At 41.8% G+C, this 24,605-nt stretch overlaps 2 protein-coding genes, 1 non-coding gene and 2 pseudogenes across 8 annotated transcripts in view; 4 read left to right on the top strand and 1 right to left on the bottom strand.

The window, feature by feature from the left end:
• The window catches only part of PDE12 (phosphodiesterase 12), a 508,182-nt gene that overhangs the window by 27,922 nt on the left and 455,655 nt on the right, over positions 1-24,605 (bottom strand). The gene's annotated exons all lie outside the window — the stretch shown is intronic.
• DNAH12 (dynein axonemal heavy chain 12) overlaps positions 1-24,605 on the top strand; it is a 248,319-nt gene that overhangs the window by 15,832 nt on the left and 207,882 nt on the right. For 5 of the 6 annotated variants that reach the window (XM_050781109.1, XM_050781106.1, XM_050781108.1 and 2 more), the window contains 2 exons: positions 16,354-16,435; positions 16,629-16,655. In XM_050781109.1, coding sequence (XP_050637066.1) covers positions 16,354-16,435; positions 16,629-16,655 — 109 coding nt within the window. Of the gene's footprint in view, positions 1-1,745; positions 1,860-16,353; positions 16,436-16,628; positions 16,656-24,605 lie in introns of all 6 variants that reach the window. The other variant, XM_050781111.1, reaches the window with a different exon arrangement.
• Positions 4,674-4,780, top strand: LOC126949437 (U6 spliceosomal RNA). The gene has a single exon (XR_007723738.1). It is a non-coding gene; the product is annotated as a U6 spliceosomal RNA (small nuclear RNA).
• LOC126948808 (40S ribosomal protein S8-like) lies at positions 10,006-10,696 on the top strand (annotated as a pseudogene).
• Positions 19,837-21,407, top strand: LOC126948813 (RING-box protein 2-like; annotated as a pseudogene).

Here is a 24,605-nt window from a genome sequence, read left to right as displayed (position 1 = left end):
TACGAAGCCAATCTGACCAATATGGCGAAACGCTGTCTCTACTAAAAATACAAAAATTAGCCAGGCGTGGTGGCGGGCACCTGTAATCCCAGCTGCTTGGGAGGCTGAGACATGAGAATAGCTTGAACTGGGGAGGTGGAGGTTACAGTGAACTGAGATCAAGCCATTGCACTCCAGCCTGGCGACAGAGTGAGACTCCATCTCAAAAAGAAAAAAAAAAGAAAACACAACAGAAAGGATTGTGTCTTTAAGTCGTTTGTATGCTAGTGAGAGGAAACAGGTAGTAAACATGTAAAAAACAAAAAGGGCATGTTAACCTTTTAGATGATGATAGATGCTATGAAGAAATAAGGCAGTGGGGCCGGGCGCGGTGGCTCACGCCTGTAATCTCAGCACTTTGGGAGGCTGAGGTGGGCAGATCACAAGGTCAGGAGATCAAGACCATCCTGGCTAACACGGTGAAGCCCCGTCTCTACTAAAAAAAAATACAAAAAATTAGCCGGGTGTGGTGGCCGGCACCTGTAGTCCCAGCTACTCGGGAGGCCGAGGCAGGAGAACCACTTGAACTTGGGAGGCGGAGCTTGCAGTGAGCCAAGATCATGCACTGCACTCCAGCATGGGTGACAGAGCAAGACTCCATCTAAAAAAAAAAAAAAAAAAAAGGAAATAAGACAGTGGGATAGAGAGAAGATCTTCCCAGGAGCAGGAAAGGCCTGTGGAGGTAATATGTAAGTAGAGATCCAGAGAATGAGAAGACTGTAATCTAAGTAAACGTGAGAAAAGCTCTCTAGCAAAGGGGATAGCAAGCATGAAATCCCTGAAATATGAATGCTTTCAGTACATTCTAGGAACTGACAAAGGCCAACATCTCTAGAGTATCATGAGCCTGGGGAAAGGTAGTATCAGATGAAGATGGAGAGGGAGGTAGGAGCAGATAGTGTAGGGCCTTGTTGGCCATGACAAGGAATTCAGATTTTATTTTAAGTCCAGTGGAAGCTACTAAAATGTTTCAATCAAAGAAGTGACATGGAACCTGATTTACGTTTAAAAGATATCACTCCTGCTATTAAGAATAGACTGAGGTGGAGGGGAAGAGAGCAGGAATAGGGGGACACAAAGAGACCAGGGAGGATGCCACTACAGTAGCATGGTTGAGAACTTATGGTGGTTTGGATAAGGCTGGAGACAGTGGAGGAGGAAAGTAGGTTTAGAAGAGATGTGTGTCAGAGGCAGAATCAGTAGGATTTGCTGTTGGGTTAGCTTTGGTAGCTAGGTGGATAGTAGTGCCATTTATAGAGAATTGAGGAAGTCCAGGAGGTGGAGGTAAAAAGCAATAATTCTCTTTTGGAGCTTAAGTGCCTGTGTAACATTTAAAAGGAAATACATTAATAGCAGTTGGATATATAAGAGAAGACTAGGCTGGAGATGTAAAAATTTGGGAGTCACCAGCATGTAGATGATTTTTAAAGCTATAGGGAATTGTTGGAATCACAGAGAGAGCAAGAGCGAGAGCTAGGCAAGAGAGAACACAGGGGAGAGCACAAGTGAGCAAGTGAGCTAAGGAAGGCAAAAGGCCTAGGGCGAAAGGTTAGATGTGTGGAGAAAAGTCAACCAGCAGGTAGTGTAAGTATGACTGATAAGACAAGAGGAAAAGCAGAAGAGCAGGATGTCATAAGCACAGAGTATGTTGTAACACAATGTACTTTTATTTTCTTTGTTGTCTTCTCCACTTTGGCATGCTTAAGGAGAGGGATCTCAACACGAATCACAGGGTTTGGCATGTTATTGTTGACGAATGAATGAGGGGATGAATGAATATTTAAGGAAGATCCTTGCCTTATTGTGCTTTATACAGATCTGTAAGTAGTACAACTTTTATTTTGGTGCTTAATTTAAAAATACTGCCTCAAAATTACCTGAAGCATAGTGCTGTATTAATACTGAGATAAGAATTGCTATGCATTTCTTTGGGAAAAATGCATTTTGAATTATTGGTTTTGTTTTATTTTTCCTGGATATGTTCACAATGTTAGGTTCATTTAAAAGAAAAAAAAAGTTACTTCAGTCAGCGCTCACTTTGCTAAACTTTACCTCTTACTGAATTGCACTTCTTTTTTTTCCTTCTCCTTATTAATAAGCTCATTCTTTGAAAACTAACTTTATCTTGTGTGTGTTTCTTTTGGCTACTTTCAAAAACTTTAAGTATATTTGGTTTATTCTCCTTGGATTTCAAACTCATTTTTAGCTGGCCAAAGGTCTAATGCAAAAACTTTCAGCCGGGCATGGTGGCTCAGGCCTGTAATCCCAGCACTTTGGGAGGCCAAGGTGGGAGGATCACAAAGTCAGGAGACTGAGACCATCCTGGCCAACATAGTGAGACACTGTCTCTACTAAAAATACAAAATTAGCTGGGCGTGGTGGTGCGTGCCTGTAGTCCTAGCTACTCAGGAGGCTGAGGCAGGAGAATCACTTGAACCCGGGAGGTGGAGGTTGCAGTGAGCCGAGATGGCGCCACTGCACTCCAGCCTGGCGACAGAGCAAGACTCTGTCTTAAAAAACAAAAATACAAACAAAAAAACAAAACAAAAACAAACAAAACCAACAACAAAAACCTTTCAGAAACCATTTTTTAAAAAATACCTGATAAAATTAAAGTTTTTTAAAAAAAACTGGAAACATATCTTTCTGGATGGCCATGGACTTTGGGATTCTCCATCCCCTTGCTATCTACTCCTGTTAGATGATAGGAGCACAGACTTCCCTATTTCAAAGGTGGAATGAAGTCTGTGGATAGAAGGAGTTCCTGGGGTGAGGTAGGATGTAAAGAGTCATGGGCAGAAGTGGGCCCCCTACTAGGACCAGTCCCTGGGAATGCTTGGCTGAGCCAGTAACATTTTGTAGCTTTCCAGAGTCTCAAGAAGGAGCCTGCCTTCTTCCTTGGCTACTACCTCACCTCTTGATTCAAGCCAGTTTCTCTCCTTTAGTGCATGTGGTTTCTCACCCAGTCATTTGAAATTATGAAGTTTTTATTTATTTATTTGATTTTATCACAAAATGTTTTTGTTTTAGTTTAGCTATGATTGTTCATGCTTTTGCCACCGCCCCCGCTCCTTTTTTTTCTGAGACAAGGTCTCACTCTTCTGCCCAGGCTGGAGTGCAGTGGTGGGATCTCTGTTTATCGCAACCTCTGCCTTCCTGGCTCAAGCAGTCCTCCCACCTCAGCCTCCTGAGTAGCTGGGTTTACAAGTGTGAGCCACCACACCTGGCTAATTTTTGTGTTTTTTGTAGAGACGAGGTCTCACCTTGTTGCCCAGGCTGGTCTTGAACTTAAGCGATCTACCTGCCTTGGCTTCCCAAAGTGCTGGGAGCCACTGTGCCCAGCCTGTTTGTAATTGCTAATATACAAATCAAAAATAGTCAGGGAGTGAAAATGCTCACTTGTATGTTCTTCCCAGCTCTTTTTATTTATAGCCAGTAGGAGAAAACACACTCCAGAAATTGTTGCTATGTTAAAGGGTGGCATTTATATATAAAGAACAGGAAGTCAGGCATATTTATGTTGGGATAATTACAGTGCAAGGCTAACTATGACTAGTGCCAACTAGCATACCAAAGTATAAGGTAAATTCCTTGAAGGCAGCAATCACTGAGAGCTAGACTCTTTAGGGAGAAATGATGGATGAAGGGAAGCCTGGCCAAGGTCTTGAAGATTAACAAAGAAAAGGAGGAGGATATCCAGGCACATTTTCTACTTCATGTTGACGGTGTGGCCTGCCCCTCCACACCTGTGGGCGTTTCTCGTTAGGTGGAATGAGAGACTTGAGAAAAGAAATGAGACACAGAGACAAAGTATAGAGAAAGAAAAAGTGGGCCCAGGGGACCAGCGCTCAGCTTACGGAGGACCCACACCGGCACCGGTCTCTGAGTTCCCTTAGTATTTATTGATAATTATCTTTACCATCTTAAAGATAAGGGAGTGGCAGGACAATAGGATCATTGAAGGGAGAAAATTAGCAGTAAGTCATATGGATAAAGATCTCTGTGACATGAATAAGTTCAAAGGAAAATGCTGTGCCTTGATATGCATATGCAAACATCTCCATAAACCTTTTAGCAGCATTGCTCCACCAAGTCCCGCCAGCAAGTCCCACCTTATGCCGTAAGGCGGTTTTCTCCTATCTCAGTAAACAGAGCATACAATCGGGTCTCACACGGAGATATTCCATTGCCCAGGGACGGGCAGGTTTTTTAACCAGCAAGCTGCCTTCAGGAACTTGTTTAACAAAGACACATCCTGCACAGCCCAAAATCCATTAAACCTTGAGTCACCACAGCACATGTCTCTTGCAAGGACAAGGTTGGGGGTAGGGTCACAGATTAACAGCATCTCAGATACAGAACAAAATGGAGTCTCTTATGTCTACTTCTTTCTATATAGACACAGTAACAGGCTGATCTCTCTTTTCCCCACATCATGTGAGAAAGTCTTAGGAGTTTTAGTTTAGTACAGGTTTAGTAAGATTCAACAGGGAAATGAGGCTGCTCAAAAAGGCGAATTCAGTTTTAGGATACTTTAATAAATGTAGCATGTATAGGAAATGGGAGAGAAAATTTTCACTCTGCACTGGTCAAACATATAGAATTCTGGGGTCACACTTTAAAAGGGACTTTGAGTGTTCACTTTGGCAGCACATGCACAAAAATTGGAACAATACAGAGAAGATTCATAAGGTGTCTGCGCAAGGATGACATACAAATTTGTGAGGTGTTCCACATAAAATAAAAGGAGGGACATTGATAAACCAGAATAGCTGCAGAGGTATCCTAGTCTATTTTTTATTACTATAACTGAATACTACAGACTGGATAATTTATAAAGAATAGAGGTTTAGGCCAGGTGTGGTGGCTCATACTTGTAATCCCAGCACTTTGGGAGGCCAAGGCGGGCGGATCATGAGGTCAGGAGTTCAAAACCAGCCTGGCCAACACAGTGAAACCCCATCTCTACTAAAACAAAAATTAGCCAGGCATGATGGCAGGCACCTGTAATCCCAGCGACTCAGGTGGTTGAGGCAGGAGAATCGCTTGAACCCGGGAGGCAGAGGTTACAGTGAGCTGAGATTGAGCCACTGCATTCCAGCTGGGTGATAGAGCTAGACTCTGTCTCAAAGAAAAAAAAAAAAAAAATGTCTGGGTGTGTTGGCTCATGCCTGTAATCCCAGCACTTTGGGAGGCTGAGGCAGGAGGATCACCTGAGGTCGGGAGTTCAAGACAAGCCTGACCAACATGGAGAAACCCCATCTCTACTAAAAATACAAAATTAGCTGGGTGTAGTGGCACATGCCTGTAATCCCAGCTACTTGAGAGGCTGAGGCAGGAGAATCACTTGAACCCAGGAGGTGGAGGTTACAGTGAGCCGAGATCATACCGTTGCACTCCAGCCTGGGCAACAAGAGCAAAACTCTGTCTCAAAAAAAAAAAAAAAAAAAAAAAAAAAAAGAATAGAGGTTTATTTAGTTCACAGTTCTAGAGATTGGGAAGTTCAAGAGCATAGTGCTGACATCTTGTAAGGGCCTTCTTGCTGAGTGATAACATGGTGGAAAGCATCACATGGTGAGAGGACAAGAGAGAGCTTGCTTTTATAACAAAGCCATTCCAATGATAATAAGCCCACACCTTTGATAGTGACATTGATCCAATCATGAGGGCACAGCCCTCATTAATCCATTAATTCATTCATGAGGACAGAGGCATTAAGTTTCCAACACATGAACTTTTGGAGGACACATTTAAACCATCGCAAGAGGAGAGTGAGGAAATTTGAAGGAAGCTGATTCACTTAATTAGAGTATAGCCTCTGCCATCAATCAGGCCTGAGTTCATATACCATCTCTGCAGCTTATTAGCCATGTGAATTTGGCAAGTTATGTAATTTATCTTCATGTTCCTATCTGTAATATGGAGATATAAATAGTGTGTATGTTTTAGGAATGTTGTGAGAATTAAATGCATATAAAGATCTTAAGCCTATGCCTAAAACATAGTAAACTCATAATAAGCAGTAATTCATTGACAGGAATAATTAAAGGAACTAGATAAGTAAACATGGACAAAGAATATGACTTTTTCTGTATAGCTTCAGACACTAGAAGTTACAAAGATACAGCTCAATATAAGAAATTTGTTTCTAAGAATATGAGCTAGCTGGCCAGGCATAGTGGCTTATGCCTGTAATCCCAGCACTTTGGGAGGCCAAGGCGGGTGGATCATCAGAGGTCAGGAGTTCGAGACCAGACTATCCAATATGGTGAAACCCCGTCTCTACTAAAAACACAGAAATTAGCCAGGCATGGTGGCATATGCCTATAATCTCAGCTACTTCGGAGGCTGAGGCAGGAGAATCACTGGAACCTGGGAGGCAGAGGCTGCAGTGATTAGAGATCACAGCACTGCGCTTCAGTCGGGCAACTGAGCCAGACTCTGTCTCAAAAAAAAAAAAAATAGTTTGCTAACAATAAATTGGGTTGCCTCAGAAAGTGATCATGGTAGTGGGGTGGGGGAACAGAGCAAGATGGTGTAACAGAAGGCTCCACTGAACATACCCCCCAACAGACACAAAATTTAACAACTGTCTATGCACAATAAAACACCTTTGTAAGAACCAAAAATCAGATAAGCACTCACAATACCTTGTTTTAACTTCATATTACTGAAAGGGGCACTGAAGCGGGCGGGAAAGACCGTCTTGAATTGCTGACACCAATCACCTCCCATCCCAGCAGTGGCTGTGTGGCACGGAGAGAGAATCTGTGCACTTGGGGAGGGAGAGTGCAGTGATCGTGAGACTTTGCATTGAACTCAATGCTGCCCTGACACAGTGGAAAGCAAAACTGAGCTGAACTCAGCTGATACCTGGCCACAGAGGGAGCATATAGGCCAGCCCCAGGCAGAGGAGAATCGCACATCTCAGTTGTCAAAACTTGAGCTCTGGCAAGCCTCATCATGGAGTGCTAAAGTACCCTGGGGCCCTAAATAAACTTGAAAGGCAGTCTAGGCCACAAGGACTGCAACTCCTAGGTGAGTTCTAGTGCTGAGCTGAGCTCATATCCAGTGGACTGCAGGGGCACATGACCTACTGAGACACCAGCAGGTGCCGTTAAGGGAGTACTTGTGCCACTCCTGTCCTAACCCCAACCCCAGGCTGCACAGTTTGCAGCTCCAAAAGAGACCCTTCTTCTGTATGAAGAGAGGAGAGGGAAGAGCAAAGAGAATTTTGTCTTGCATCTGGGATACCAGCTCAGTCATGGTAGGATAGGGCACCTGCAGAGTCATGAGGTCCCCATTCTGGGCCCTAGCTTCTGGATTGCATTTATTGGCACATCGTTGGCCAGAAGGGAAACTGCTGCCTTGAAGGGAAAGACACAGTCATAGCAGGACCCATCATTAACTGACTAAAGAACTCTCGGGCCTTGAATAACCATCAGCAATACTCAGGCAGTACACTGTGGGCCTTGAGTGAGACTCTGAGACAAGCTGGCTTGTCTGAAATTATCCAGGTAAGGCCAAGCACATTCACAGCTGTGTTGGCTATGGTGAGAGACGCCATCTGCTTGAAAAAAGCAGAGGAAACAGTAAAGGGAAATTTGTCTTGCATCTTAGGTACCAGGTAGGGCACAGTGGGGTAGAGCACCAAGTGGGCTCTTGGGGTCCCTGATTCTAGGCCTTGGCTCTTGTGGCATTTCTGGACCTGCCCTGGGCCAGAGGGGAGCCCACTGCCCTGAAGGGTGAGTCCCAGGCCAGGCAGCATTCACCACAAACTGACTGAAGAGCGCTTGGGCCTTAAGTGAGCATTGGGAGTAGCCTGGCAGGGATCCCTATGGGCCTGTGGTGTTGGTGGCCATGGGGTGAGGTTCCTCTGCCTGTGGAAAGGCGGGGGAAAAGTGGGAAGAACTGAGTCTCATGGTTCGAGTGCTAGCCCAGCGGCAGTATAATAAGACACCAGGTAGATTTCTAAGGTTTTTGACTCTAGTCCGTAGCTCCCAGTTGGGATCTCTGGACCCACCTGGGGTTTGCGGAACTCACCACCTGAAAGGGAGGGACAGAAGCCTGTCTTGCTTCACCACCTGCAGATTGTAGAGACCTACGGCTTTGAGTGAACATAGGTGGTAGCCAGGTAGTGGATACAGTGGGTCTTGGGCAAGACCCAGTGCTATGCTGGCTTCAGATCTGACCCAGCACGGTTGAGTGGTGGTGGCCATAGTAGTGCTTGTGTCATCCCACCTTCAGCTCCAGGCAGCCCAGCACACAGAGAGAGGCTGTGAATGTTTGGGAGAGAGTAAGGGGAAAAAAACAAGAGTTTCTGCCTGGTAATCCAGAAAATACTTCTGGATCTTATCCATGACCACAAAGTGATACTTCTATGAGTCTGCAAGAACCACGATGTTACTGGGCTTGGGGTAGTAACACCAAGGGACTTGGGTGTTGTGATCTAAGCCTAATGCAGAGATGGCTTAGATCACAACACCCAAGTCCCTTCAAATACCTGGAAAGCCTTCCTAAGAAGGACAGATACAAATAAGCCCAGACTGCGAAGACTACAGTAAGTACCTAACTCTTCAGTGCCCAGACACTGAGGAACTTCTACAAGCATCAACGCCATCCAGAAAAACATGACCTCACCAAACTAAATAAGGCACTAGGAACTAATCCTGGAGAAACAAAGATATGTCACCTTTCAGACAGATAATTCAAAATAGCAGTTTTGTGGAGACTCAAAGAAATTCGAGATAACACAGAGAAAGAATTTCAAACTATATCAGATACTCTTAAGGAGATTGAAATAATTAAAAATCAAGCAGAAATTCTGGAGTTGAAAAATGCAATTGAAATACTGAAGAATGGATCAGCGTTCTTTTAATAGCAGTTTTAATGACAGAATTGATCAAGCAGAAAGAATTAGTGAACTTGAAGACAGGCTATTTGAAAATACACAGAGGAGACAAAAAAAAAAAAAAAAAAGAATAAAGAAGAATGAAACATTCCTACAAGATCTAGAAAATAGCCTCCAAAGGGCAAATCTAAGAGTAATTGGCCTTAAAGAGGAGGTAGAGAAAGAGACAGGATAGAAGGTTTATTCAAAGAGATAGTATCAGAAAACTTCCCAAACTTCGAAAAAGATAATTGACATTCAAGTACAAGAAGGTTATCAAACATCAAGCAGATTTAACATTTAACCCAAAGAAGAATTTTTTTTTTTTTTTTTTTGAGATGGAGTAGAGTCTTGCTCTGTCACCCAGGCTAGAGTACAGTGGTGCGATCTCAGCTCACTGCAACCTCTGCCTCCTGGGTTCAAGTGATTCTTCTGCCCCAGCCTCCTGAATAGCTGGGATTACAGGCACATGCCACCACACCCTGCTAATTTTTTTGTATTTTTAGTAGAGTTGGGGTTTTGCCATGTTGGCCAGGTTGGTCTCGAACTCCTAACCTCAAGTTATCCACCTCCCTCAGCCTCCTAAAGTGCTGGGATTACAGACATGAGCCACCATACCTGGTCCCTCAAGGCATTTAATAATCAAACTCCCAAAGCTCAAAGAGAAAGAAAGGATCCTAAAAGCAGCAGGAGAAACAACATACAATGGAACTCCAGTATGTCTGGCAGCAGACTTCTGTGGAAACCTTACAAGCCAAGAGAAAGTGGAATGAGATATTTAAAGTACTGAAGGAACCTTAGATTACTGCATCTGGAAAAAATATGCTTTAAACATGAAAGAGAAATAAAGACTTTCCTAGACAAACAAAAGCTAAAGGATTTCATCAACATCAGACCTGTCTTACAAGAAATGCTGAAGAAAGTACTTCAATCAGAAAGAAAAGGATATTAATGAGCAGTAAGAAATCATCTGAAAGTACAAAACTCACTGGTAATATTAAGTACAGAGAAAAACACAGAATATAACACTGTAACTGTGGTATGTAAACTACTCTTTAAGTAGAAAGACTAAAAGATGAACCAATCAAAATAATAACTATAACAATTTTCCAAGACATAGACAGTACAGGTGCCAAGCAATGGGCTTCTCTCAGGACATCTGGCATAAGTGCTGCAAGACAGGGGCAAGAGTAAGCCCTCCCACAAGAAGTGGAAGTATTATCTGGAGTGCCCCGCTGCCAACAACAAGATTGGCCCCCGCTGCGTCCACACAGTCCGTGTGCAGGGACGTAACAAGAAATACCATACCTTGAGGCTGGATGTAGGGAATTTCTCCTAGGGCTCAGAGTGTTGTAGATACAAAACAAGGATTATCAATGTTGTCTACAATGTGTCCAATAACAAACTGGTCCATACCAAGATGCTGTTGAAGAACTGCATCATGCTCAGTGACAGCACACTCTACTGACAGTGGTGCAAGTCCCAGTGTGCATTGTCCCTGGGCAGCAAGAAGGGGGCCGAGCTGACTCCTGAGGAGGAAGAGATTTTCAATAAAAAACAATCTAAAAAAATTTAGAAGAAAAATATGATGAAAAGAAAAAGAATGCCAAAATCAGCAGTCTTCTGGAGGAACAGTTCCAGCAGGGCAAGCGTCTTGCGTGCATCACATCAAGGCCAGAACAGTGGGGCCCAGCAGATGGCTATGTGCTAGAGGCCTGGGAGTTGGAGTTTTATCTTTGGAAAATCAAGGCCCAGAAAGGCAAATAAATCCTCATCCTTTCTGTCTTTGCTTATGTAATAAAGGTGTTTATTGTTCTGTAACAAGAAAAAAAAAAGACATAGAAAGTATCATTAGATATAAATAGAAACAACAAAAAGTTAAAAAGCAGGGTGATGAAATCAAGGTGTGTAGAGTTTTTATTACTGGCTGGGCACGGTGACTCATGCCTGTAATTCCAGCACTTTCGGGTGCTGAGGCAGGTGGATCACTTGAGTCCAGCAGTTGGAGACCAGCCTAGGCAACATAGAGAAACCCTATCTCTACAAAAAATACAAAAAGTTAGCTGGGCATGGTGGTGCATGCCTGTAGTTCCAGTTACTCAGGAGGCTGAGGAAGGAGGATTGCTTGAGCCCAGGAGGCAGAGGTTACAATGAGCCAAGATCATACCACTGTACTCCAGCTCAGGTGTCAGAATGAGACCCTGTCTAGGAAAAAAAAAAAAAAGTTTTTATTACTTTTCTTCTTTTTGCTTATTTGTTTGTTATCCAAGCAATATTAAGTTGTTATCAGCATAACATAATGGGTTTTAGTATTTGCAAACCTCATGGTAACCTCACAATGGATACACAAAAAATAAAAAGCAAGAAATTATATCATACCACCAGAGAAAATCACCTTCAATAAAGGAAGACAGGAAGGAAGGAAAGAAGGAAGAGAAGATCACAAAACCAGAAAACAAATAACAAAATGGCAGGAGTAAGTCCTGCCATTACACTGAATGTAAATGGCCTAAACTTTCCAATTAAAAGACACAGAATGGCTGAATGGATAAAAAAAACAAGACCCAGGCCAGGCATGGTGGCTCACTCCTATAATCCCAGCACTTTGGGAGCACACCGTGACCAGCCCAACAGAATTAATATTGTTAAAGTGTCTTTACTACCCCCCAAATATCTACAGATTCAATGCAATCTCTATCAAAATACCAATGACATTCTTCACAGATATAGACGAAACAATCCTAGGCCGGGTGCACTGGCTCACACCTGTAATCCCAGCATTTTGAGAGGCCAAGGCGCGTGGATCACCTGAGGTCGGGAGTTCGAGACCAGCCTGACCAACATGGAGAAACCCTGTCTCTACTAAAAATACAAAATTAACTGGGCATGGTGGTGCATGCCTGTAATCCCAGCTACTCAAGAGTCTGAGGCAGAAGAATTGCTTGAACCCAGGAGGCGCAGGTTGCGGTGAGCCAAGATCATGCTATTGCACTCCAGCCTGGGCAACAAGATTGAAACACTGTCTCAAAAGAGAAAAAAAAGACCTAAATCTAAGGCTATGAAACTACTACAAGAAAACAACTGGGTGAAACTCTCCAGAATATTGGAGTGGGCAAAGATTTCTTGAGTAATACCCCATGAATATAGGCAACAAAAGCAAAAATAGACAAATGGGATCATATCAAGTTAAAAAGCTTCCTCATAGCAAAGGAAATAACAACGTGATGAGACAACCCATAGAATGGGAAAAAATATTTGCAAACTACCCATCTGACAAGGGATTAATAACCATAATATATAAAGAGCTCTAACAACTCTAATAAGTTTGGATGTGTGACCCCACTGAAATCTCATGTTGAATTGTATTCCTCAGTTTTGGAGGTGGGGCCTGGTGGGAGGTGATTGGATCATGGGGGTAGATTTCTCATAAATGGTTAAGCACCATCCCCTTGATGCTGTCCTCACGATAGTGAGTTCTCGTGAGATCTGGTTGCTTCAAAGTGTGCCTCCCATCCCTGCTCTTGCTTCTGCTTTCACCATGTGACATGCCTGCTCTTCCTTCACCTTCTACCATGATTATAAGCTTCCTGAGGCCTCCCTAACAGCAGATGCTGCTATGCTTCCTGTGCAGCCTGCAGAACCAGGAGCCAATTAAACCTCTTTTCTTTATAAATTACCCAGTCTCAAGTATTGCTCTTTTTTTAAAATTTCCTTTTTCTTTTTTTGTTTTTGGAAACAAAGTCTCACTAAGTTGCCCAGTCTAGTTTCAAACCCTTGGGCTCAAACAATCCTCCTGCCATGGCCTCCCAAAGGACTGGAATTACAGGCATGAGTCACCACACCTGTCTTAGTTATTTATAGCAATGCAAGAATGGCCTAATACAAATTCTGTAGGAAAAAAAATCTAATAATCCGATTTAAAAATAGGCAAAAGGGCCGGGCGCGGTGGCTCAAGCCTGTAATCCCAGCACTTTGGGAGGCCGAGGCGGGCGGATCACAAGGTCAGGAGATGGAGACCACAGTGAAACCCCGTCTCTACTAAAAATACAAAAAATTAGCCGGGCGCGGTGGCGGGCGCCTGTAGTCCCAGCTACTCAGGAGGCTGAGGCAGGAGAATGGCGGGAACCCGGGAGGCGGAGCTTGCAGTGAGCCGAGATCGCGCCACTGCACTCCAGACTGGGCAACAGCGTGAGACTCCGTCTCAAAAAAAAAAAAAAAAAAAAAAAAAAAAAAATAGGCAAAAGATCTAAATGGGACATTTCTTAAAAGAAGACATGAAAATAGCAAACAAGGGTGGATCTCCTGAGGTCAGGAGTTCGAGACCAGCCTGGCCAACATGGTGAAACCCTGTCTCTACTAAAAATACAAAAATTAGCTGGGCGTGGTGGTGGGTGCCTGTAATCCCAGCTACTCAGGAGGCTGCGGCAGGAGAATCACTTGAACCTGGGAGGCAGACGTTGCAGCGAGCTGAGATCGTGCTACCCGCACCCCAACCTGGGTGACAGAGCGAGACTCTGTCTCAAAAAAAAAAAAAAACTTTGGGAGGTCGAGGCGGGTGGATCACGAGATCAGAAAATTGAGACCATACTGGCCAGCATGGTGAAACCCCATCTCTATTAAAAATACAAAAATTAGCTGGGCGTGGTGGCACGCACCTGTAGTCCCAGCTACTTGGGAAGCTGAGGCAGAATAGCTTGAACCAGGGAGTCGGAGGTTGCAGTGAGCTGAGATCACGCCACCACGCTCCAGCCTGGCGACAGAGCCAGACTCCGTCTCAAAAAACAAAAACAAAACAAACAAAAAACAAACAAAAAAATGATTTGGAAACAACCTAAGTGTCCATAAACAGATGAATGGGCTGCTCTGTCTATGGAGTAGCCATTCTTTTGTTTCTTTACTTCTCTAATAAACTTGCTTTAAAAAAGAAAACAAAACAAAAACAAAGAACCCAGATGAATGGATAAAGAAAATGTGGTACATACACATAATGGAGTGCCATTCAGCCATAAAAAAGAATGAGAACCTATCATTTGCAACAACATGGGTGGTCATTATGTTAAGTGAAATAAGGCAGGCACAGAAAGACAAACATTGCATGCTTTCACTTATCTGTGGGCACTGAAAATTAAACTCATTCACTTATCTGTGGGTGCTAAAAATTAAACTCTTTGAATTCATGGAGATAGATTATAGAAGGATGGTTACCAGAGACTGTGAAGGGTAGTCGGGGAGATGAGGGGAGGGAATTGGGGATGGTTAATGGGTACAAAAAGAGAAAAAGGGCCGGGCACAGCGGCTCGCGCCTGTAATCCCAGCACTTTGGGAGACCGAGACAGGTGGATCACTTGAGGTCAGGAGTTTGAGACCAGCCTGGCCAACATGATGAAACCCCATCTCTACTAAAAATACAAAAAATTAGCCGGGCCTAGTAGCCTGAGCCTATAATCCCAGCTACTTGGGAGGCTGAGGCAGGAGAATCACTTGAACTGGGTGGCAGAGGTTTTGGTGAGTCGAGATCATGCCACTGCACTCCAGCCTGAGGGACAGAGCGAGACTCTTGTCTCAAAAAAAAAAGAGACATAGTATTTGCTAGCATGACAGGGTAACTATAATAAAAAATAATTTAATTGTATATTTTAAAATAACTAAAAGAGTATAATTGAATTGTTTGAAACACAAAGGATAAATGCTTGAGGCGATGGATACCCTATTTACCTTGATATTATTATTATGCATAGCATGGTTGTATCAAAACATCTCATGTAACCCATAAATGCATACACCTACTATGTACCCACAAACATTTAAAAAATAAAGTCATGACTGCCACCTCTCTTCCAACATCCCCGCCCATCTCACAGTACTCTCATGGTTCTCTCAAGCTGTGCCCCTGGAGTCCCAAGGGTACAGCTTGATATTGCTGAGAGGATTCATCTATCAGGTAAGGTACTAAACTAGATATGCAAGATCATTTCCAGATATGCTATTCTGATCATTTATTCAACAGATTCTTATTGAGCTCCTACATCTTGATGGATACTATTTAAGTGGTGTGGCGAAAGCAGTGAGCAAAACAGACATGGTCCTTCTTTATGCCATCTACCAATCTATGGTTTTATGGCTCCAGTGGATGCCCTTTCCTTCAGATTTTTTTTTCTTTTTTTTTCTTTTGGTTCTCTTCTTACCTATCTGATGGTATCTCCTTTGCTCATTCAATTGTTGTTTTTCCTCATTCCTGTCATACTTGACACCCTCCAATCTTTTCTGAATTCTCTTTTAAATTCCCTTGTATGCTTTTTTCTTTGGCCATCTCTTCTAGTATATCTAGCCTTATAGACTATTAGATTTGTCTTCCTAAATATGTTTCCAAGCTCAAAACCTCTCGATTACTCGCCATTGTCTATTGGATTAAAAAGCTTGTTTTTGAGGCCTTTAGCTGGATATTTCAATCCACTTCTCCAGACTTATCTCCACTTGACACTGTCACCTTTGGGTGGATTGGACGACCCCTGCTTCCTTTTTCCTCCTTTGATCCTTTCCTTGCCTTCCTGTTCCTTGGGGTCTTTGTTTTTTAGATCCCAGGAAAACTATGTCTCCACCTGAAATCCTCTCTTTCATTTAAAGCTCATTGCTAATGGTAACATGTGTATGTGGCCTTCACAGATGAAAGTGAACTTGTCCCCTCTCTGAACCACAGGGTACCTGTATGGCACTCTGTTTTTCTTCTCAGTCAGTTCATCAGTCCTTGAGATTTGTTGTTATATTTTAATAGGATCTAGTATTGTTATTTGCATAATATAGGTATTCAGTAAATATTTATTGACAGATTAATGGATTACACAATAGGATTATACAACTTAATTTAAAGAGAAAATTATATCTTATGGATGTAAAAAATCTATAAGCAGTTTTGAAGGTAAACTGTTTCTTGAGCAGCTACTATGTGCCAGGTACTGTTCTAGGCACTGAGGATAACCACAGTGAATAAAACAGTTTACAAAATATTGTATAAAAATGATGGTAAGTGCTTTGAAGCAAGATAAATGAGGATAAAATGGATGGATAACGAAGGAGGTGCTACTTAACATAGGGGATACAGGGAGGCTTCTCTGACAGACTGGCAGACATTTGAACAGAGATACATATAAGAGCCCACTATCCATTGGGATTAATTTAAAAATGGTAAGTTATACTTGAAAAAATTTGATTTTGATTTTGATTCTCACCCTGTTACATATATATGCATTATTTAAAAATTAAGGTCTCATTGATAATGTCTATTGGGATTTGTTTCTCATAAAAAAATACAGTAAGATAACTCTTGAATATCTCTTAGTATAGTTGGAAAAATGCTAAAATTGTAATGTTTTAGTAACTTACGATAATGTTATCAAGAGAGTGATATTTCTAACTATAAATTTCAGAATTGATGGAGCCAAAAGAAATTTAGACAGAACACTGGATAAAAGAACACCTCTATTACCACCACCTGATTATCCTCAAACTGTGAGTTTATGTTTTCTCTTTAAAAAGTTTATCCTTAGATCATTTTATTTGTAGTTAAGACAATCTCAATATAACTGGTGTTTTTAAAAGGAATAATAAATATATTTAAAACTATATATTTAATTTTTAAACAATTTAAATTAATTTTAAAATGTTCTCCTTGATTTAATTATATCTTGTTTGTTTTTGACAGATGACCAGTGAAATCAAAAAAAAAGGAGTGAGTTCAAGTTTTTATATTTCTTGTTTGAAAATGTTAAAATAAGTTATTGCAAAGTAGTTTCTTCTAAGACCACCTGCTAAGTCCCATTCTAGAAAACAAATAAATTTAGAAACTGAGGTTTTTATTTTCTTTTCCCAAGGGAACAAACATGGCATGAACAACAATATGGCAATATAGATTTTTGTTTTGTTTTGTTTTAGACAGGGTCTTGCTCTGTCACCAAGGCTGGAGGGCAGTGGTGCGATCTTGGCTCACTGCAGCCCCACCACTCGGGCTCAAGCAATCCTCCCACCTCAGCCTCCTGAGTAGCTGGGACTGCAGTCACATGCCACCATGCTTGGATACTTTTTAAAATTATTTGTAGAAATGAGATATCACTATATTGCCCAGGCTGGTCTTGAACACCTGGACTCAAGTGATCCTCCCACCTTGGCCTCTCAAATTGCTAGAAATACAGGTGTGAGCCACTGTGCCCAACCAATATGGGTTTTAAGAATTACATTTTTGTTGGCATTCACTATTTGCAGATTAATTATGTAAATATTTTCATTCTTATTCCAAACAACTGAAAAAAACTCAAAGTGGCAGTTATAAAGGAAATCCATCTCTCTTTTTCATTAGGGTAATAATTGAGTATTCTAATATTGATATAATGATATAGTAGCCACTCAGCAAATATGTATTGAGAATCTGTTATGTGCTAGCTACATGCTAGGTGCTAGAGATTAAAAAAAAAAGAAAAAGACACTGACTGCATGAGTGACAACAGGGGACTATGATATGATTGGTGGAAAGACAAAAACGTAAAATTTCTTTACTAGCAAAGCATAACAGAAACATACGGAGCTGGAGACATGAAAGAGGAAATCATGCAGCATTTTTTCAGATGGGATATAAGCTTCTCAAGTCCCTTAAAATTCACTTTGGGGGATAGAGACTGAAGATGTGAATTCAGCCTCTATGAATTTAGGAGATTTGGAAGAAACTCTTTTTAGCTTTTCCTGGTTTTGGTTTTGGTTTTCAAAATGCTCTTCTTCCTCCTTACCTGGCCACCCAACATTTCTGGAGAATTTGAATGTTGATCTTTCTTTTTACTAGGTATAATTACTGATACACAACAATCCCAAAACATTAATAAATATTTAATGTATAAATTGCCAAATGTATTTAATATTTTTGTGTATGTGTTTAGTATCCTCATTGTTCCTAGCCAGGCATACAGTAATTCACAACTGAGCCCACTGCTCTTGGCAATATGGCTTCTAGGAATTCCATCACTTCATCATGAATGTCACCAGTAACTACTAACTGCCAAATTCAAAGGATATTTTTTATTTTTTTTATTTATTTTTTTGAAATGGAATCTCACTCTGTTTCCCAGCCTAAAGTGCAGTGGTGCAATCTTGGCTCACTGCAACCTCCATCTTCCGACTTCCAGTGATTCTCCTGCCTCAGCCTCCCGAGTAGCTGGGATTACAGACATGTGCCACCACGCCTGGCTAATTTTTGTATTTTTAGTAGAGATGGGGTTTCACCATGTTGGCCAGGCTGACCTCGAGCTCCTGACCTCAGGTAATCAACCCATCTCAGCCTCCCAAAATGATGGGATTACAGGTGTGAGGCATCTTGCCTGGCCAAAATATATTTTTTCTATACCTCTCTCTCGGACCTCCAACTGTCTTTTTTTTTTTTTTTTTTTTTTTTTTTTTTGGGGACAGTCTCCCTCTGTCAGCTAGGCTGGAGTGCAGTGGCGCGATCTTGGCTCACTGCTACCTCTGTCTCCTGGGTTCAAGTGATTCTCCTGCCTCAGACTCCTGAGTAGCTAAGATTACAGGCGCCTGCCACCACACCCAGCTAATTTTTTTATTTTTAGTAGAGAAAGGGTTTCACCATGTTGGCCAGGCTGGTCTTGAACTCCTGACCTCCGGTGATCCACCTTGGCCTCCCAAAGTGCTGGGATTACAGGAGGACCCCCCGTGCCCAGCCTCCACCTGTCTTTAAAAAAAACTTTGATCAGTGGAACGGAATAGATGACCCATAAATAGATTCACACAAGTGTATATAGCCAGCTGATTTTTTCTTTTTTCTTTCTTTTTCTTTTTTTTTTTTTTTTTTTTTTTTAGAGATGGGGGTCTCTCTTTGCTGCCCAGGCTAATCTTGAGCTCCTGGGCTCAAGTGATCCTTCTGCCTCAGCTTCCTGAGTAGCTGGGACTACAAGAGCATGCCACCATCCCCCCGATTTTTGACTAAGTTGCGAAAATCATTCGGTGGAGGAAGAATAGTCTTTTCAACGAATGGGGGGAAAGCAATTGGATATCCATAAAATAAAAAAACCTCAGCCTAAACCCCCCACCTTGTACAAAAATTAACTAAAGTTGATCATAGGTGTAAATGTAAAACATAAAACTATAAAAAAATTAGAAAAAGGCATAGGAGAAACATAAACTATAAAACTTTTAGAAAAACCTAGCCTAGGGCAAAGAGTTTTTAGGTATGTCCTCAAAAGAACAATCCAGATTTTTTTTTTTTTTGTTGAGACTCAGTCTCACCTTGTCACCCGGGCTGGAGGGCAATGGCGTGATCTCGGCTCACTGCAACCTCCGCCTCCCCGGTTCAAGCGATTCTCCTGACTCAGCCTCCCACAGAAAATTTTTAAAAACTCAGTAAATTAGACTTCATCAAAATTAAAAGCTATTGCTCAGTGAAGGACCCTGTTAAGAGGATGAAAAAACAAGCTACACACTGGGAGAAAATATTCACAAATCGCCTATCCAACAAAGGACTTGTATCTAGAATATATAAGGAACTCTTTAAACTCAACAGTATGAAAGCAAAAAATCTGATTAGAAAATGGGTAAAAACGGCCAGGCGCAGTGACTTACGCCTGTAATCCAAGCACTTTGGGAGGCCGAGGAGGGCGATTCGAGACTAGCCTGGTCAACACGGTGAAACCCCGTCGCTACTAGGAATACAAAATTAGCTGGGTGTGGTGGCACACACCTGTAACCTCAGCTACTAGAGGGGCTGAGGCAGGAGGATCGCTTGAACTCCGGAGGCAGAGGTTGCAGTGAGCCGAGATTGCGCCACTGCACTCCAGTCTGGGCTACAAGAGCGAAACTCCGTCTCAAAAAAGGAAAGAAAATAAAATGGGTAAAAGAAAAATAGGGTGACGCTGTAGCCCGTCGGGAGGCCCCACAGAGCCGCCACAGCCTCCAGCTTTCCCCAACCAAATGTCTCCGCCATCGGCTCCGCGGCGCTACCACGGCAGACGTGGAAGACGGCGAGGAACCCTACGCTCTGACCTCTCAGTCCAGGAGCGCAGGCTCCAAGTCGGGGGCGACAAGATGTTCTAGCTCAAGAAGTGGAACGCGGTGGCCGTGTGGAGCTGGGACGGGGAGTGTGTTACGTGCGCCATTTGCAGAGTCCAGGTGATGGATGCCTATCTCAGATGTCAAGCTGAAAACAAACAAGAGGACTGTGTTGTGGTCGTGGGAGAATGTAATCATTCCTTCCGCAACTGCTGCATGTCCCTGTGGGTGAAACAGAGCAATCGCTGCCCTCTCTGCCAGCAGGACTGGGTGGCCCAAAGAATCAGCAGATGAGAGTGGTTAGAAGCCTTCTTAGTGCAGTTGTTCAGAGCCTGGTGGATCTTGTTATCAAGTGCCCTTGGAAGGCTAGAACACTCCAGGGGATTAATTCTTCAAATAGGAGTCGATGGATCTGTGGTCCTTTGGGACTCATCAAAGGCTTGGTTTAGCATTTTGCCAGCTTTATTTTCAGAAATTCTCAGCAATTAAGAATATGATTTATTAAAGATGATCCTTTCTACCTCTGTGGTATGTGTCACACACATAGCTTAGAAGTGCTATAAAAAAGGAGAGAACTCCAAATTGAATCACCTTTGTAATTTACCCATTTCTATACAACAGGTTGTGGAAGCAGTTTCATTCAGAGGAGAACTTTTTGCATGCTTATGGTTGATCTGTTAAAAAAAAGAATGTTATAGTAACAAATAAAGTGCCTCCTCCCAAAAAAAGAAAGATATGAATAGACATTTTACCATAGAGGATATATGGATGGCAAATAAGCATGCAAAAGATGTTCAACATCATTAGCCGTTATGCTAATACAAATTAAAACCATGATTCATTTTCACTACATACCTGTTAGAATGGCTGAAATAAAAAACAGTGACAATTTCAGCTGACTTTTGACACCACTGACCATTTATTTCCTTTCTAACATTCCCTTGTATTTATTCATCTGGTTCTCTATTATTTCTCTGTTATCTCCATGGGTTCCTCTTCCTTGACTGGCTGTAGTCACTCGTCTCTTTCCTTGAACCTCCCTGGATGATTCTCTCCTTTTCTGATTTCAACTACCTTTCATATATTGATGACTCCTGGAGACTTTTTTGCACAAATACATCAGATTCAACGTGTCAAAAAAATAAGACCACAAGCTTCCTCCATAAGACTCTTTTTGCTCATTTTCTATTCTAGTTGTTATCACCATCTATCCGGTTACTCATGCTTAAAATACCTGAATCTGAACTTCTTTTTCCCCGTCCCCAACTACCTCCCTCCCATATACTTAGTCCCCAAGAGCTCTATATAGTTCTCAAAACAGTAATTTTCTTGTCCTAGCCTTAGCTTAAAGCTTCATCTCGTCTTGACCACAGTAGCCAACAGCAGCTTCTTTTCTTTTTTCTTTTCTTTTCTTTCTTTTTTTGAGACAGAGTAGTCTTGCTCTGTCACCCAGGCTGGAATGCAGTGGGGCAATCTAAGCTCACTGCAACTTCCACCTCCCAGGTTAAAGCAATTCTTGTGCCTCAGGCTCCCAAATAACTGGGATTACAGGCACATGCCACCGTGCCTGGCTAATTTTTTGTATTTTTAGTAGAGACAGGGTTTCACCATGTTGGCTAGGCTGGTCTCAAACTCCTGACCTCAAGTGATCCACCTGCTTCAGTTTCCCAAAGTGCTGGGATTACAGGTATGAGCCACCATGCCCGGCCAGGAATTGCTTCTTAATCAACTACTATGATATTGAGCACCAAAAATAGTTACTTAATGAATGATTGATGAATGAATAAATATAAAAACACATGTTCAGTAAAATATAACAACTGTTATAATAGAAGTGTGAAGAGACTACAGTGAGGGCATAATATAGAAAGTTTTAAAAAAATTTTTTCTGTTTTTTGAGACAGTTTCTCACTCTGTCACCCAGGCTGGTGTGCAGGGGAGTGATCTTGGCTTACTGCAACACCTGCTTCCCAGGCTCAAGCGATCTTCTAGCCTCAGCCTCCTGAGGAACTGGGACTACAGGTGCGAGGCACCACGCTCAGCTAATTTTTATTTTTTATTTTTTTGTAGAGATGGGATTTCCCCATGTTGCCCAGACTGGTCTCTCACTCCTGGGCTGAAGGGGATCCACCTGCTTTGACCTCCCAAAGTGCTGAGATTACAGGCATGAGCCACCATGCTAGGCCAGGAAGTTTTCAAGAAAAATTTTGAAAGTACATCACTTGACTTAGATAGTGTTTTGCTAAGGAAGATTATATACTTTAATTCTAAGGGTCAAACATATTTTTATTTTAGGAGATGAAATGGTTTTAGAAAGGTATAAATTAAATATACGTAATTAGAATAATGAATTTAAATTTCATTTTTTCTTTTTTCTGCAACAAAAACCACATTCAATAAATTTCCTTTCACTATATAGTCATATAATAATTTTATTCAAGCTTAGTTTTCTATATAACATTTCAGTGCTTGACCCTTACCTGCTTTCTAGAACTGCTATAGGTTTGGGGTATTGAGAAAATATCATCTTTGTCTGTATAATTTATTTATTCGTGAGATACTTAACAAATATCCATGCATACTTGATCCTGTGCTAGATGCTGAAGATTGATGGACAAGATGGACATATAAGCCCTTATGAAGCTTATACTTTAATGAGGAAGACATATAATAATCAAATAAACAAAATTTTTCTATTTTGTTTAATAAATAAAATTGTGGTAAGTACTTTGAAGAAAATACAGGGTAATATGGTCGATAGTGACTGGTGAGGGAGCGAGGCCATATTAGGCAGGTGGTTAGAGAAGGTATCCCTGAGGTGGTGACATTTATGGAAACCTGAATGGTAGGAAGGAGCCAGCCATGGAAAGACCTGGGGTTGAGAATTTCCCAACAGAGAGAACAGCTTAGTTTAAGTTACCTGAAGGAGAAAACAACTTGGTGTGTTCCAGGAACTGAAAGAAGGCCAGCTTGGCTAGAGCATGCTGATTGAACTCATGGGAAGGTATAAAATAAACTTGAAAAGGGGATCAGGAGCCAAATATGAGGGCCTTTTATAGGCTATGGTAAGGTGCTTGGATTTTACTCAGAGTGGCAATCAGAAGTCATTGGAGGATTCTACCCATGGGGATAACATAACTTGATTTACTTTTAATGATAAAAAGTCACTTTGACAATTATATGAAAAAGCCCACTTAGATTCTTTAGAAGATGGATTGTGGCTATGGCTAAAGTATAAAAGAAGAACCAGGTAGTTGTACAAGATAACAGTCTAGGTGAGAGAGAATAGTTTAGACTAGAGTGATAGCAATAGAGCTAGAGAGAAATTGTTAGACTCAGGATATATTTTGGATGTAAATGCGACAGGACTTTCAGATAGGGTGCATGTGGAGGGTGAGGAAAAGAGGAACCAAGGATGATTCTTAGGCTTTGGTCTGATTTTGCAGGGTAATTGGTGACACTTATTATTAAGATCATCTAGAGAGGAGGGAAGAGCTGGAGTAGCGAGAGGACCGAGTTCATTGCTAGACAGAGGTCAGCCCATTGATATAGTGAGGGATTGGGGACTATCACAAGACTTTTAAGATTAAGCAGTACATGGGCCAGGCATGGGGGCTCATGCCTGTAATCCCAGCACTTTGGGAGGCCGAGTCGAGTGGATCATGAGGCCAGGAGTTTGAGGCCAGCCTGACCAACATGGTGAAACCCCATCTCTAGTAAAAAGAAAAAAATTAGCTGGGCATGGTGGCCCACGCCTGTGATCCCAGCTACTCAGGAGGCTGAGGCAGGAACATCGCTTGAACCCAGGAGGTGGAGGTTGCAGTGAGCCGAGATTGCGCCATTGCACTCTAGCCTGGGGAACAGAGGGAGACTCCATCTGAAAAAAAAAAAAAAAAAAAAGATTAAGCAGTACATTAATGGAGTGGACATAGAAAATGTCTTTCTGTAAGAATTTTGGAGTGAGCAACTAATTGAAAAAAAATAAAAGTAAGAGACAAAAAAATGTCCATCTAGGCTACACATTTAAAAAATCTTATTATCTCAAAATAATTTTAGACATACAAAAGAGTTGCAGAAAAGAGTACAAAGAATTCCCCTGTATGCTTTATCTGTTCCCATAATGTTAACGTCTTTGCCTGTAACAATGATTACTGTGGTTGTTGCCAAATAGTAATTTTTCTATCATTTCTTTTACATTTTTTGTTGGAATTCTGTAGTAAGAAAGAACTTTTATTTTTTTTCTTCATTTATTCATTCATTTAGATCAGTGTGGACTATAGATTTTCTTTTAACCATTAACTTATAATGTATTATTACTAATAATAATTATTATTTTTTAGAGATGGGGTTTTGCTCTGTTGCCCAGGCTGGAGAGCAGTGTTGTGATCATAGCTCACTGCAGCTTTGAACTCCTGGGCTCAAGCCATCCTTCCACCCCAGCCTCCTGAGTAGCTGGGATTACAGGCATGAGCCACAGGGCCTGGCTTTATTATTAATTTTGAAGTTCAATTGTTCCACCTTTGACCAGTGGGAGCCCTTAAAGTTGACTCTCGTCTTTTTTTACATAGCCCATCATTCTTTGAGCACGTCCTTACTTTCTGGCACAATAAGATGTTCCAGGATTATGCTATATATACTT

This window comes from Macaca thibetana, chromosome 2, assembly GCF_024542745.1.
Source record: "Macaca thibetana thibetana isolate TM-01 chromosome 2, ASM2454274v1, whole genome shotgun sequence".
Lineage (NCBI taxonomy): Eukaryota > Metazoa > Chordata > Mammalia > Primates > Cercopithecidae > Macaca > Macaca thibetana.
This window is presented reverse-complemented; position numbering and strand designations above follow the sequence as displayed.